The following is a 13,566-nucleotide window of genomic DNA, read 5'->3' on the forward strand; positions in this document are numbered from 1 at the left end:
CCCATGGAATCCAGGGAACTGGGCAAAGGAAGCTCTGGCTCTTTCTTTCCTTTGCCAGGGAACCAGGAGGGGGAGGAGCCTCAGCCAATCGAAGGAAGAGCGGCTTGGCTCAGTAGCTCTGCTGTGTGATTGAGATAGCCCCCCCTTCCTCCCCGAGGGAGTGGCCTCAGCCAATGGAGAAAATAGAGGTGTTACTCTGTAGCTCCATTGTGATTGAGCAAGCCTGGCAAAGCAAGCTGTGATGCTGAAGGAAGCAAGGGAGAAAAAAGCCAGTTGCTTGGGGGCCTGATAGGAGCTCTCCGAGGACCTGATTCGGTCCCTGGGCCACATGTTTGACACCCCTGTACTAAGCACTTGCCTACTGGGGGTGCTAAGCAAGGAGAATATACAGAGTGTGTCAGAAGAATATACCAGATTGGAACTATCCTAATATTCTAGTTATTTTAACACAGCAAGTTCTTTCCATTGCAGCAACTATGGGTTCACACTACACTAAATAATGCGTTTTGCAATTTGGATTTTTGCTATTCTTGTTTTTAAAAACCAGTTGCAAAACACATTATTTTGTGTGGTGTGAATGCACTCCATGTTTTGCATAAAGCATTTGGCTAGTATTCTCTTTATAACCACAGGAAAGATCTGCTTACAAGGTCAAGGAAGGAAGAAAAAGAGGGAGTTCAAGCCCACCTCTAAAATTCATTGTTAAAACAAAAGTTCTACAAGCAGAAAGCCCTGGATATATGACTGAGACAAACAATGCAGATTAGGAAGATTGCTCCATTTGCATAGCACCCTCCCTTCAACATGCATATATGGGGATGAGGCTCAGTTGTAGAGCAGCTGCTTTGCATGCAAAGGTCCTAAATCCAATCCCTGGCATCTCCAGTAACAAAGATCAGGTAGGAGGTGTTGTGAAAGATGTCAGCTGAAAAACCTGGAGAGATGCTGCTAGTCAGAATAGCCAGCAGTCATCTTGAAAGATCAACGGCCTGACTCAGCTCCATGCAGGGCTTTTTTGTAGCAGGAACTCCTTTGCATATTAGGCCACACACCCCTGATGTAGCCAGGGCTTTTTTTGAGCAGGAACACACAGGAACGCAGTTCCGGCTGGCTTGGCACCAGGGGGGGTGGCCTAATATGCTAATGAGTTTTCTACAAAAAAGCCGTGTGTGAAACAATGGTGGTGTCAGGGGATGTGGCCTAATATGCAAATGAGTTCCTCCTGGGCTTTTTCCTACAAAAAAAAAGCCCTGGATGTAGCTAATCCTCCTGGAGCTTACACCAGACCCTGTAAGCTCTTGGAGGATTGGCTACATCAGGGTGTGTGTTGTAATATGCAAAGGAGTTCCTGCTACAAAAAAAGCCCTGGCTCCATGTGTTTGTATAGGAAGTCTTGTCGTTGTCATGATTCTGTAGAATATTAGTTTCATCTTCAACAATTAAACATTTGGTAGTGTCTACATTGATTAACAGCATTGCCACCAGTAAACATAAATTTATAAAACTACATTCTGTGTTTACTAGTGGCAATGCTGTTAATCAGTGTAAATGCTACCCAATTTTTAGCTGCTGAAGATGTGGGTGGGAGACCACCCCCCCTCTAACCTGTGTAGTCTTGAGAGCCAAAATTCTGCTTTGTGAGCTACTTTCATTAAAGTTGTGAACAAGCAATCTGGCTACTGCATAAATTAGTTTGCTGTCCTTCCTGAGCTAAGACAAAAACGTGTGAGCTGGAAGCTAAAAAACTGTGAGCTAGCTTACACCAACTCAGCTTAGAGGGAACACTGAAGGGTCCCCAGGGCTTTTTTGGAAGAAAAAGCCCAGCAGGAACACATTTGCATATTAGGCCACACACCCCTGACATCACCATTGCTTAACACAGGACTTTGGGGTAGAAAAAGCCCAGCAGGAACTTATTTGCATATTAGGCCACACCCCATGACACCAAGCCAGCCAAAGCTGCCTTCCTGCTAAAAAAAAAAAAAAGCCCTGAGGGTCCCTTTGCAGAGGCAGGCAATGGCAAACCCCTTGAAGGTTTCTTGCCTCAAAAACCCTATGGGGTTGCCATAAGTTAGCTGCAACTCTATGGCAAAAAAAGAAAAGTTCTATGAGCTGATAGCAAGTCACATCATTAGGCTATGTAACTAGACACCAAAACTATCAGCTAAGAATTGCCAACTGACACCCTGCCTCTTAAGCAATTAACTGATCAATTAATTTGATACACCTCAGTGACATCACTGCCATATTTCAAAACCTTTAAGAAACGAGCTTTTACATGCACCTTCCGAATTCCTTTCCTAAGGATATTAAGACAACTAATTGAAAGCTACGGATAAAGGCCAGAGCAGAAAGTCAGCTTTAACAGTGCCATCCTAAGAACCCATAAGTCCTCTGAAGTCTTCTTAGGACAGCACGGTAAGCTTCTTTCTTTCAAGCTTTGGAACAAGAAGAGAATACAGCAGGTACAACTGCAGACAGCAGGTCTTTCAAGTGCCTCAAACCCCAACATTATGTGCAAGTTACAGTCTCCTATTAAAGCTTTTGTTAACTGATTAAAGTTGCAATCCTAATTTCATAATACCCACTGGACTCAAAGGAGCTATATGCTTGGGATCATGTAGTCAGTTTACCTCTCTCCCAAAAACACAATGGCATTTCTTTGTATTTTATAGAAGGCAGCACCACCATTTTAATTTTTGATGGCTTTTGATTACAGACAGAACCAAGCTTAAACTTAAGGAGTCTTTCTTTGCAGGCTGTCAGCTGTACTTCAGTTGATCTCACATGGAGATGAGGACATTCTTTTCTAGTAGACGTGCCTTCAAAAGAACAGTACATCAGGCAAAGGCAGTGACGAAAACAAGGATACTGACTTTACGATGTCAAAAATTGCCCTGAGAATCCAGTCTGGTACCTTAGAATGATCACAGACACACAGGCTGAATTCAGACCGCTGACATAGGGACGGCCCCCAGGTGGATTAAAAAAGCAAGGTCAGACAGTCACAGCTGCCACCTGTCCTGTCCTGTTCTCGCACTCACCCCGTCCTCTGACGTCTTTGAGATCGACCAAATAGCTACCACTTGGGAAGTAGTCGCAAATTCTTCTACCACGCTCCATCCATCTTTCCAGACATCTAAACACGGGAGCGCACAAGTGAGGTGGATTGGCCAATCCACTCTAGGCGCTCACCAGCATTCCTTTTTTAAAAAACTGCCCAGAGTGCATGGCTACTAAATATGTAAGGGGAAAAAAGAAACCCGAACTGCGCTAAGGGGATGGCGCACAACAACCGTGCGAATGCGCCAAAGTGCCCCCTGCGCAATATACATGCACATTGCACGGGGCGTCTGATCGGGATGTGGCCGCTCCGTTTTCAGGACGGCACAGTTTGGGATGCCTTCGCTGTGTCCGAAGCCACCCGTCTGTACCCAGCCACAGAGGAGGAAAAAACACAGCTTGTAAACAACCAGCTAAGTCACAATTAATCCTGTTTTATGATCTGAGATACATAAGAGCCCCGTGGCGCAGAGTGGTAAAGCTTCAGTACTGCAGTCGGAGCCCTCTGCTCACAGCCTGAGTTCAATTCCAGTGGAAGCTGGTTCAGGTAGCCGACTCGAGGTTGACTCAGCCTTCCATCCTTCCAAGGTCGGTAAAATGAGCACTCAGCTTGCTTGGGGGGAAAGTGTAGATGACTGGGAAAGGCAATGACAAACCACCCCGTAAAAGGTCTGCCATGAAAACGTGATGATGCGACATCACCCCAGAGTCAGAAACGACTGGTGCTTGCACAGGAGACCTTTCCTTTTTTTCACATATAGCGACAGTTGTGAGCAGGGCTTTTTTTGAGCAGGAACACAGTTCCAGCTAGCTTGGCATCAGGGGGTGTGGATTAATATGCAAATAAGTTCCTGCTGAGCTTTTCCTACAAAAAAAGTTCTATGTGAAACAATGGTGACATCAGGGGGTGTGGACTAACATGCAAATGAATTACTGCTGCCTTTTTCTATTAAAAAAAAGCCCTGGTTGTGAGTATACCAGTGTCACAAACATACCTTAGCTCTCAGCATTATCCAGCTTTACCACTCCTTTAAGGGGTTCAGCCTTGCACTCCACGTTTGCCACGAACCAAGGCGTTCTGGTGTTTAAAACTTTGCTTTCCAAACCCCCCGTGGAACAAAGAACTTGCTTCCTCTCCCAGTTCGCAATGTCTCCATTGGCACAAGCTGCCACCAGTAAAAAGAAGTGTTTGGATTCTGGCCCCTTTTACAAGCCAGAAATCTATTTGTGTGCATATGGAAGAGGTTTCTTGCTACCCTCCTCCACTTTGCATTCCAGCAATGACAAGGGATAGTCAGCATCACCCAGTGGTCTTAAGCATCATAAACAGGATTTCTCCTTAATCAGTCTTTAGTAGAACCACACTGCCAAAAATCCTGGGTATAAAAACTTTACCACCTAAGCATATATACTAAAAAAGCAGATATATAGGAATTATCTATAGGCCAGCAGAAATAAGAATCAAATGGTTAATTGCTGGCTAATCTTTCTTTATAACCTCTACATGGCCTTTCTTGGAAATGGATCCAAAGCAGGCACTGGCACAGCCTGACAGAGCCTGTCCTCAGGGCTTTTCTTTTTTTTAGCAGGAACGCACAGGAACACAGTTCCAGCTGGCTTGGTATAAGGGGTGTGGCCTAATATGCAAATGAGTCCCTGCTGGGCTTTTTTCTTCCAAAAAAGCCCTGCTTGTCCATTATATCAGAGATTTGACACAGAACTGCTGCCCTGTTGATTCCCCTGCAATGTAGGAGTTCTTTTCCTGAGTTCAACCATAAATTCAGGTGCAAAGTTTTCCTCCAAACTAGCTCTTGACCAATCACAGCAAAAAATCAGAATTAAAGGAGTTTAGCCTACCAAAGCAGATTCAGAACGTGTCCCTCATGCCGCTTTGACAGCAAGTCCAATTCAAGAAATATCTGGGGACTTTGGGGGTGGAGCCAGGAGACATTAGGGGTGAAGCCAATATCAAGGCTGTGACAAGCATAATTGAACTCCAAAGGGAGTTCTGGCCATCACATTTAGCCAATATCAAGGCTGTGACAAGCATAATTGAACTCCAAAGGGAGTTCTGGCCATCACATTTAAAGGGATGGCACACCTTTTCAATTCCTTCCTTCCATAGGAAATAATGAAGGATGGGGGCACCTTCTTTTGAGGCTCATAGAATTGGATCCCCTTGTCCAATCTTTTTGAAACTTGGGGGGTATTTTGGGGAGAGGCACTAGATGCTATACTGAAAATTTGGTGCCTCTACCCAAAAAAACAGCTCCCCCCCCCAGAGCCCCAGATACCCGCGGATCAATTCTCCATGGTTTTCTATGGGAATAAATCTCCATAGGGAATAATAGAGTTCCCAGAATATATTTCCGTCCTCTCCCCCCACTTTCTGACGACCCTGAAGCGGGGGGGGGCCCTCCAAACTGGGGGATCCCCTGCCCCCACCTGGGGATTGGCAACCCTATTTGATTGTCTCACTGCAGCTATGTTATTTTAAAATCACATGTATCCTTTTCTAACGCCATGATGTTTGACTAGTATTACTTCTGGCTGATACCCTTGTTTAGCACCAATAAATGTGTTAAATGTTGTAGAGAATACAAAAATTATTGGTCTATCTCCAGGGTCCAGATACAGAAAACAAAAGTGAAAAGAAAGGAGATTTTTATGTGCAGAAAATGTAAAATCAGGAACATGTTACTACTTGGTGGATGTGGCTGACTGCTATAAAGCAGTCTGCTATCAGCACATGTTCCCTTTTTTTGTTCGACATGTGAAGACATGCAGAGAGCGTGGAACAAATGCAAAATGAACATCTCTCTGTAGCAAATGACTCAGTCGCACACAAAGGCCCTTAGCTTTTCCTTTGCGACAGCTGGATATCAATCAGACATATAATAATTGACTTGAAATACATTGCTGTGAGTTTCATGACTGTGCAACAGTTCATCTACTAAGATGGCCTCTGGGGTATTACGAGCACATTTTTACATGGAAAAGAGATATTGCTTGGAATAATAAGACAAAAGCTGCCAGAGTAACCAATCATGCAAATTATAGAAGCCAGACTGATGGAAAAATTAAATTCCAAGACACTTTCAATTGTATATTGAATTAAAAAAATAAAATAAAGGCACCCACAGATCCTACTGGAAGGCTGTCTTATTCTGATGGAAGTGCTTAATAAGAACTTGCAGAAAATACATTATACAGAACTGGAGTCCAGGCCAGGCACAACACAAACTGCTGCTTACATATTAAATCCAAAGAGCCAAATTCTTTGGGGGCTTTGTAAATCCTTCATCTTAGTAAGGCAGGAAAATTGTTTTCGCTAACTGAAGTATATTATGATGTAAAGCCATAGCTGATTGCATTAGATAAAACCATATATCTTAATACAGACACTGTTCTGTATGAGGTCTTACCAGTATGTTTTGAACAGCTACTTTCTCTTTAACAAGATGAGAAGAAGGGACAGTATCTGCCTTTTAAGAGTATATTTCGTTATACAACATTCTCTGCATAGAGATTTGTATTGTGTAATTTTATGGAAATGTTAAAGCTTTTTGCATTTATTACACGGTTTTCCTTGGCATAAGAGTGTAAGAGTCCAACTACACATTGCACTTTTTCTGGGTCCACTCCAGATTTTGTCCAGCAGATGTGTTCTGGGAGTTCGTTGTTGAAACTTAGTTTTCAGATATATAAGGGCCTGATTTGGATTGAGAATATGGCATGCAATGAAAGGGAGCTTAAGCTTTCTAACCTTCATCATTTTCTTGACCTAAAATGGCCAAAGGAAGATGCTTATGTGTAGTTTATCAACACACATGTTTCCCCAATGAGGCATACAAGCTGCTATCTGGAGCCATTTTAGATTGGAAAATAATGCAGTTGGGAATGCATAAGTTCCTTCATCTCACACAACACAGTCTAGATCTGAATTCCCTCCTCACACACACCCCCCACCACATATCTGGAAATTAAATTTCAACAGGGAACTCTAGGGTTGCCAAATCCAATCCCAGAAATATCTGGGGACTTTGGGGGTGGAGCCAGGAGACTTTGGGGGTAGAGCTAAGGGGAGCCGCTGCGCAGCTGCCGCCTCTTCTCCGCTCGCCGTGGCTGCTCCTCTGAGATGGGCTCAGGCTGAGCCCATCTTGGAGGAGCAGCTGTGGTGGGGCGGGGGGGGCGGCAGCAGCGCGGCAGCCTCGCCCGCTCCACTCCGCCTCTGGGGTGGAATCGGAGGGGGGGGTGGAGGCGGGCCAGGGGCGTGGCGAGCCGCGAGTCCGGGTCCTAGAAGGGCCCGGATTCGCAGCTCGCCATGCTCCTGGCCTGCCTCCACCCTTCCCTTCTCTGGTTTTGCCTGCGCTGCTGCCGCCTCTTGGCTGCTCCTCCGAGATGGGCTCAGCCTGGGCCCATCTCGGAGGAGCAGCTGCAGTGGGCGGGGAGGGGGCGGGGGCAGCAGCGGCGCGGCAGCCTCGCCTGCTCCGGGATGGGGCAGCTCGCCATGCTCCCCGACGCCGTTTCCCCCCCTTCCCCCCGCTTCCATTTTTTTGGGGAGCGGGGGAAGAGGGTGGAAATCCTGGGGTCCCCCACCAGGGCGGGAGGGTTGGGAAGCCTAGGGAACTCCCAGTGTACATGTATGGTTACCAGCCTCCAGGTGGGGCCTGAAGATCTCCCACTTTTACAACTTATCTCCGGCTGGCAGAGATCAGCTCCCCTGGAGAAAATGGCTGCTCTGAAGGTGGATTCTATGGCATTGTACCATGCTGAGACCCCTCCCCTCCCTAAACCCTGCCCTCTTCTGAATCCACCCCCAAAGTCTCCAGGAATTTTCCAGCACGGACCTGGCAACCCTACTTCTGACCAGCATAACATATAGTTAGGCCCCAAGTTTATTTGTAGCCATGATAAGTATTTCAGAATATAACATATAATCTCTTCTGAATCAAGCCCAGGGCTTTTTTTGAGCAGGAACACACAGGAGTGCAGTTCTGGCTGAATTGGTGACAGGGGTGTTGCCTAATATGCAAATGAGTTCTTGCTGGGCTTTTTCTACCAGAAAAAACCTTTTGTGGGACATTGGTGACATCATGCGGTGTGGCCTAATATGCCCATGAGTTCCTGCTGGACCTTTTCTGCAGAAAAAGCCCTGATCAAGCAGAGTAGGATTTACCAGGTCTGTGTTTGAAAATATCTAGAGACTTAGCATGGTACGCCATAGAGTTCCCTCTTCAAAGCAGCCATTTTCTCCAGGGAGCTGATCTCTGCCAGCTAGAGATCAGTTGTAAAAGCAGGAGATCTCCAGGCCCAACCTGGAGGCTGGCAACCCTAAGCCAAAGGTTCTTTTAGTCTAGCATTCTGTGCCCGATATAGTTAGCCAGATCATAAGCCCAGCTTGAAGGCACGTTGTGGATGTCCACACCTGGTATTCAGAGGTACACTGCCTCTGATTTGGCCACTATGATACATATTTCTATAACCTCAAGGCTGAATTACTGCAACACATTCTTTGCAGGGCTGGCTTTAAAAGTTGGCTAGTAAGTTTCAATTCTTCAAAATACAGCCATTCACTTAATTACAGGCAGGGCTCTTTTTGTAGAAAAAGCCCAGCAGGGACTCATTTGGATATTAGGCCACACCCCCTGATGTCACCATTGTTTCAGGCAGGGCTTCTTCTGTAGAAAAGCCCAGCAAAAACTCATCTGCATATTAGGCCATACCCCGTGATGCCAAGCCAGCCGGCACTGCATTCCTGCTCAAAAAAAGTCCTGATTACAGGACAGGACACCTATGCTGATACAGCCCCACTGGTTTCCAATCATTACCTCAGTTCAAAACTCTTGTTTTAATCATTAAAGGCCAAATCACACCCCCAGGCACTATGACCGCGGCCTCTTTGTTTCCTTGTACCTACTTAGTTCTTGAATCTTGGGTTTACTATGCAAAAGATTTATCAGTCTGTCACATTTTTATCCCATCCATGCTCCAAGGAGCTCAGGACCCTTTACTTGGTTCTCTGAGGTTGTTCAGGCTGTGATAGAGTATCTGGCCCAAGGTGAATTTCATAACAGAGCGAATAGGAACCTGGAACTTCCATGTCCTACTCCAACACTCTAACTGCTATACCACTAGGGTTGCCAAGTCCTCTTTGTCCTGGAGTGTGGCTGCTCTAGGTGTTTCCAGAAAAGCTCTATGGTTTTCCCAGACGCTCTAGGCATTTGGGAATGTACCATAGAGTTTTCCCTCCCAAATGGCTAGAGCATCTGGGAAAATCGTAGCGTTTTCCCAGAAATGCCTAGAGCGGCCGCTGCACACCAGTGCAATGACGTCACTTCCGGGCAACGTCATTGCACCAGCAATGTGGGGGGAGGTTCCCCCTCGCCAGCCCAATGTGGGCCAGTGGGTTGGGAACCTCCTGGGTGGGGGAACCCCCGCCTGGACCAGGGACTTGGCAGCCCTATATGCAACACTGGCTGGCTGTGTATTCAAAGGGTCTTGAATCTTATGCAGAATTTATTTCAGCAGACAGCTCTGCACAGGACTGCACATTTTATCTGCTACTGTGCCGTTTCAAATAAGTGAAAGTTAACCTTTTAATTGTTATAGAGTTGGTTTTACTGGAATTTGCATTGAAATTTTGCTGGGCTTTATCTGCACAGAAATTTTTACCAACCACCCATTTTCAGGCCATGTGGCAGAATGGGGATGCAACACGTCAAACAAACAAACAAACTAGCTGCCAGCGTTTTCAAAAAATAGAACTTCCAGGCTGAAGTGCGAGGCTGGCCGTCTGTAATAGATATACTTAGTCCTGTGAATTATTCCTTAAAATGGTAAAAACAGCTTAATTTCCATTTTTAACAACACTTGTTTTCTCTTAGAAACCAGGCAGAGCTTCTCAAACTAGCAAAGACAGGGTACAGATCTCGGACAGGCTTCAGTCTTTGGAAGTGCCAGGGCCCTGGGAAACAGAAATGCAATAGAAGCCAAAGAGCACAGTTGATTACTAAAGCCACATTGATGCTGCTGAGGTTTCTTGAAGCAGCTGCTGGAAATAGCTACAGGAGTAAGAAACACCTGGAAATTAGGATGCCACAAGAAGTCATTTAATCGATCTCTTTAGAAGAACAATATTGATTTCTGGGTTCCATCCAATATACATGATTTGTTCTTTTTTATATTATTATTATGAATGTTGTGTGCAGAGTCAGTGCACTGTTTAGATGTAAATGGTTTCTACCAAGCCTGACCTTCTTAACCCATCACTGGTCCATTTGTTTTGCAGAACTTATCTACTATGAAGGGCCTATTTCATTAAAAATCCATAACATCCCCAAAGTAAGTTTTTGGTTTGCTCTCTGAAATACAAATACTCACCAGGTGAGAAAACTACCAGCAGCAGTGCTGTGATTATGTGAATGTTTCACAAAAACTAGACATATTAACAAGGTCTATGCCTGTTGCAATCTTATTTAGTAGATGCGCTATGTTAATAGTGCACACACTATGATGTGTTGCATTGTCATTGTTTGATCCACAACTTGACCCAAGCTGAATGTATGAACTGTCTGATCCATCACTTGACCCAAGTCGAAGATGTGAACTGCTTGAGGTGACGTGGCCATTCTACCACTGTCAATATATTATGGCTCATGTATCAAAGAAAAGCCATCACTTTAGACTATGATTATCACATGATGAACACGTATGCATACACCAACTTTAAAATAACTACTTAAGAAAGGAGCTTACTAGATATTCAAGCTCTGTATCTTTTGCACTTGATCCATTTGAAAAAAAAAAAAAAGATAATATTCAGGACAATCCAAAGATGCATCCCAGGATCAGTGTTCAGAATTACCCCACTGTCAGATGGCTCATAGACAAGGCTTTTTTGTAGTAGGAACTCTTTTGCGTATTAGGCCACACGCCCCTGATGTAGCCAATCCTCCAAGAGCTTACAGGGCTCTTCTTACAGGGCCTACTATAAGCTCTTGGAGGATTGGCTACATCAGGGGAGTGTGTCCTAAAATGCAAAAGAGTTCCTGCTACAAAAACCCCTTGCTCACAGGAACTTAAACCAGATCATATCAAAGGAAAAGGAGCCACCTCATGAAAGAAATGTGTTTTTCTCAGAGATGTGACATTACAGTTAATGAACTTTGTGAACTTAGGCAGATCATGAGAAAGAGGGCTGGAAGGGTTGCGTCAGTGCTTAGTTCTCATGGTTGAACATATGAAGCTGCCTTATACTGAATCAGACCTTTGGTCCATCAAAGTCAGTATTGTCTACTCAGACTGGCAGCGGCTCTCCAGGGTCTCAAGCTGAGGTTTTTCACACCTTTTTGCCTGGACCATTTTTTTGGAGATGCCAGGGATTGAACCTGGGACCTTCTGCTTCCCAAGCAGATGCTCTACCACTGAGCCACTGTCCCTCCCCTTTCTTAAACGCCCAAGGAAATGCTGATTGGCACTTTTGGGGCCAGGAAGCAATTTTCTCCAGGCCAGTTTGGCCAGGGGACCCTGGAGGGTTTTTGTTTTTGCCATCTTCTAGGCATGAAGGGGGGGGGGTGTATTTGTGAATTTCCTGTGTTGTGCAAGTGTAGAGTTGCCAAGTTCAACTGAGCCTGCAAAGGGGAGGGAGGGATATAAATGTAAATAAATAAATAAGAAATATCTGGGGACTTTGGGGGTGGAGCCAAGAGAAAGGGTGCGGCAAGCATGATTGAACTCCGAAGGGAGTTCTGGCCATCACATTTAAAGGGACCGTGTTTCTTTTAAATGCCTTCCCTCCATTTAGAAATAATGACGGATAGGGGCACCTTATTTTGAGGCTCGTAGAATTGAACCCCCAGTCCAATCTTTTTGAAACTTGAGGGGGGGTATTTTGAGGAGAGTCACCAGATGCTATGCTGAAAATTTGGTGCCTCTACCTCAAAAAACAGCCTCCCCCAGAGCCCCAGATACCCATGGATCAATTTTCCATTATACCCTATGGGAATTGGTCTCCATAGGGAATAATGGAGTGCCAAGCAGACATTCCGCCCCCTGCTTTCTGATGACCCTGAAGCAGGGAAGGATTGGATACATCAGGGGTGTGTGGCCTAATATGCAAAGGAGCTCCTGCTGGAATTGCAGCCCGGCAAGGCCCAAAGATTGCACCCCCGTCCCTCCCACCCGCCCATCGGGCAGAAGGTAGGACTTGGCAGTCCTAATGTCATATAATGAGACCTTCAGTTTTGTTGACTGGAAACCTGCTGCCTCGGCTGCTTTAAGCTTCAGTAGCAAAAGACAATAACCGATTTCACACTCACCCTACGCCGCTCTGACGTTCCTCTTTTCAGCGGGGCTTCCTTCCGATTTCCCACTATCTGCCCCGGAGCTTCACCTTGCGTCGCGGTTTTTGCATGGTAAACAAAAACCACTAAAAAGCAGTTTCTTGTCGCCGCACAAAAACGGCAACGCAAGATGGAGCCCTGGAGCAGATAGTGGGGAATCAGAAGGAAGCTGCGCTGAAAAGAGGCATGTTAGAGCGGCGTAGGGTGAGTGGGAAATCGGTCAGTACTTGCACTAAAGCAGCCCCTGGGGAAGGCACTGCCAGTTGAGGAAATGGTGTGAGGAGATGTTCGCCCCCACTTCCTCATCCCCCAGCAATCCCGCCCCAGCAGCCACTTTTTACAGTTTACATATTGTGGGATCCAAAAATAGATCCCAGCATCACAGTCCTTACTTTGTAAAAGAAGGGAGCAGTCATTGCAGGTTTATGCTAAGCTAATACTCTGCTGTTGTTTTCTTACAGGGAGACTTTGATGTAACTGTGGAGCTGTTTAACGAAGACTGGCACACCGTCGCTTGTACTAATTTTACCATTCTGAACCAATGAGATTTTTTAAACCCTTCAATCACTGCATCTTCTGAAAGTTTTGAAACCAAAACCTACAGAATGAATATGATGCTGTGGAACAACAGAACACAGAGGTTTAGGTGCAATCTGCTTGCGTTCCGTTGCTTTTAAGGAAGTTGTAAAACCCATACGTGTCAATTTTTTCCTCCAGATTCACTGAAGTATATTTAGCTTTAGTTTCATAACACTCTGGTTCTTTTGATTACATGTTCTGTTTAAGCTCAACCGAGGGGCAGCCGCAAGACCATTCACAGTCATGATTCTTACCAACAGATCTGGACTTTCCTTCAAAACGAGAGGTGGGGGCACTGTGTATCAGAGAACAGTTGTATATATTTTGTTCAGGAAGCAAGTCTCAGAGCATCTTTATTAGGCCCTGACCACTATTATAATGGCCTCTCCACTACCACTTTACTAAGCAGGGCCGGATCTAGGGTGACAGAGGGGGCAGCCACCCCGGGCACCAGAGCAAGAGGGGTGCCACCAGTACCCATTTTCCCTCCAAAAATAGGTAGATGGTAGGAGGGTAGTGGAGGGCACAGTTTTTTAACTTTGCCCCCCCCCTCAAAAAAAATAAGTACATCCAGCCCTGC

General features: G+C 45.5%; 1 protein-coding gene across 1 annotated transcript in view; it reads left to right on the top strand.

Moving 5' to 3' along the window:
- The window catches only part of LY86 (lymphocyte antigen 86), a 34,388-nt gene extending 21,210 nt beyond the window's left edge, over positions 1 to 13,178 (top strand). Inside the window, exons 4-5 of the mRNA XM_060242994.1 lie at positions 10,355 to 10,407; positions 12,869 to 13,178. Coding sequence (XP_060098977.1) covers positions 10,355 to 10,407; positions 12,869 to 12,952 — 137 coding nt within the window. The 3' untranslated portion in view covers positions 12,953 to 13,178. The remainder of the gene's footprint in view (positions 1 to 10,354; positions 10,408 to 12,868) is intronic.
- The last annotated feature ends 388 nt before the right edge of the window (positions 13,179 to 13,566 follow it).

This window comes from Heteronotia binoei, chromosome 7 (assembly GCF_032191835.1).
Source record: "Heteronotia binoei isolate CCM8104 ecotype False Entrance Well chromosome 7, APGP_CSIRO_Hbin_v1, whole genome shotgun sequence".
Lineage (NCBI taxonomy): Eukaryota > Metazoa > Chordata > Lepidosauria > Squamata > Gekkonidae > Heteronotia > Heteronotia binoei.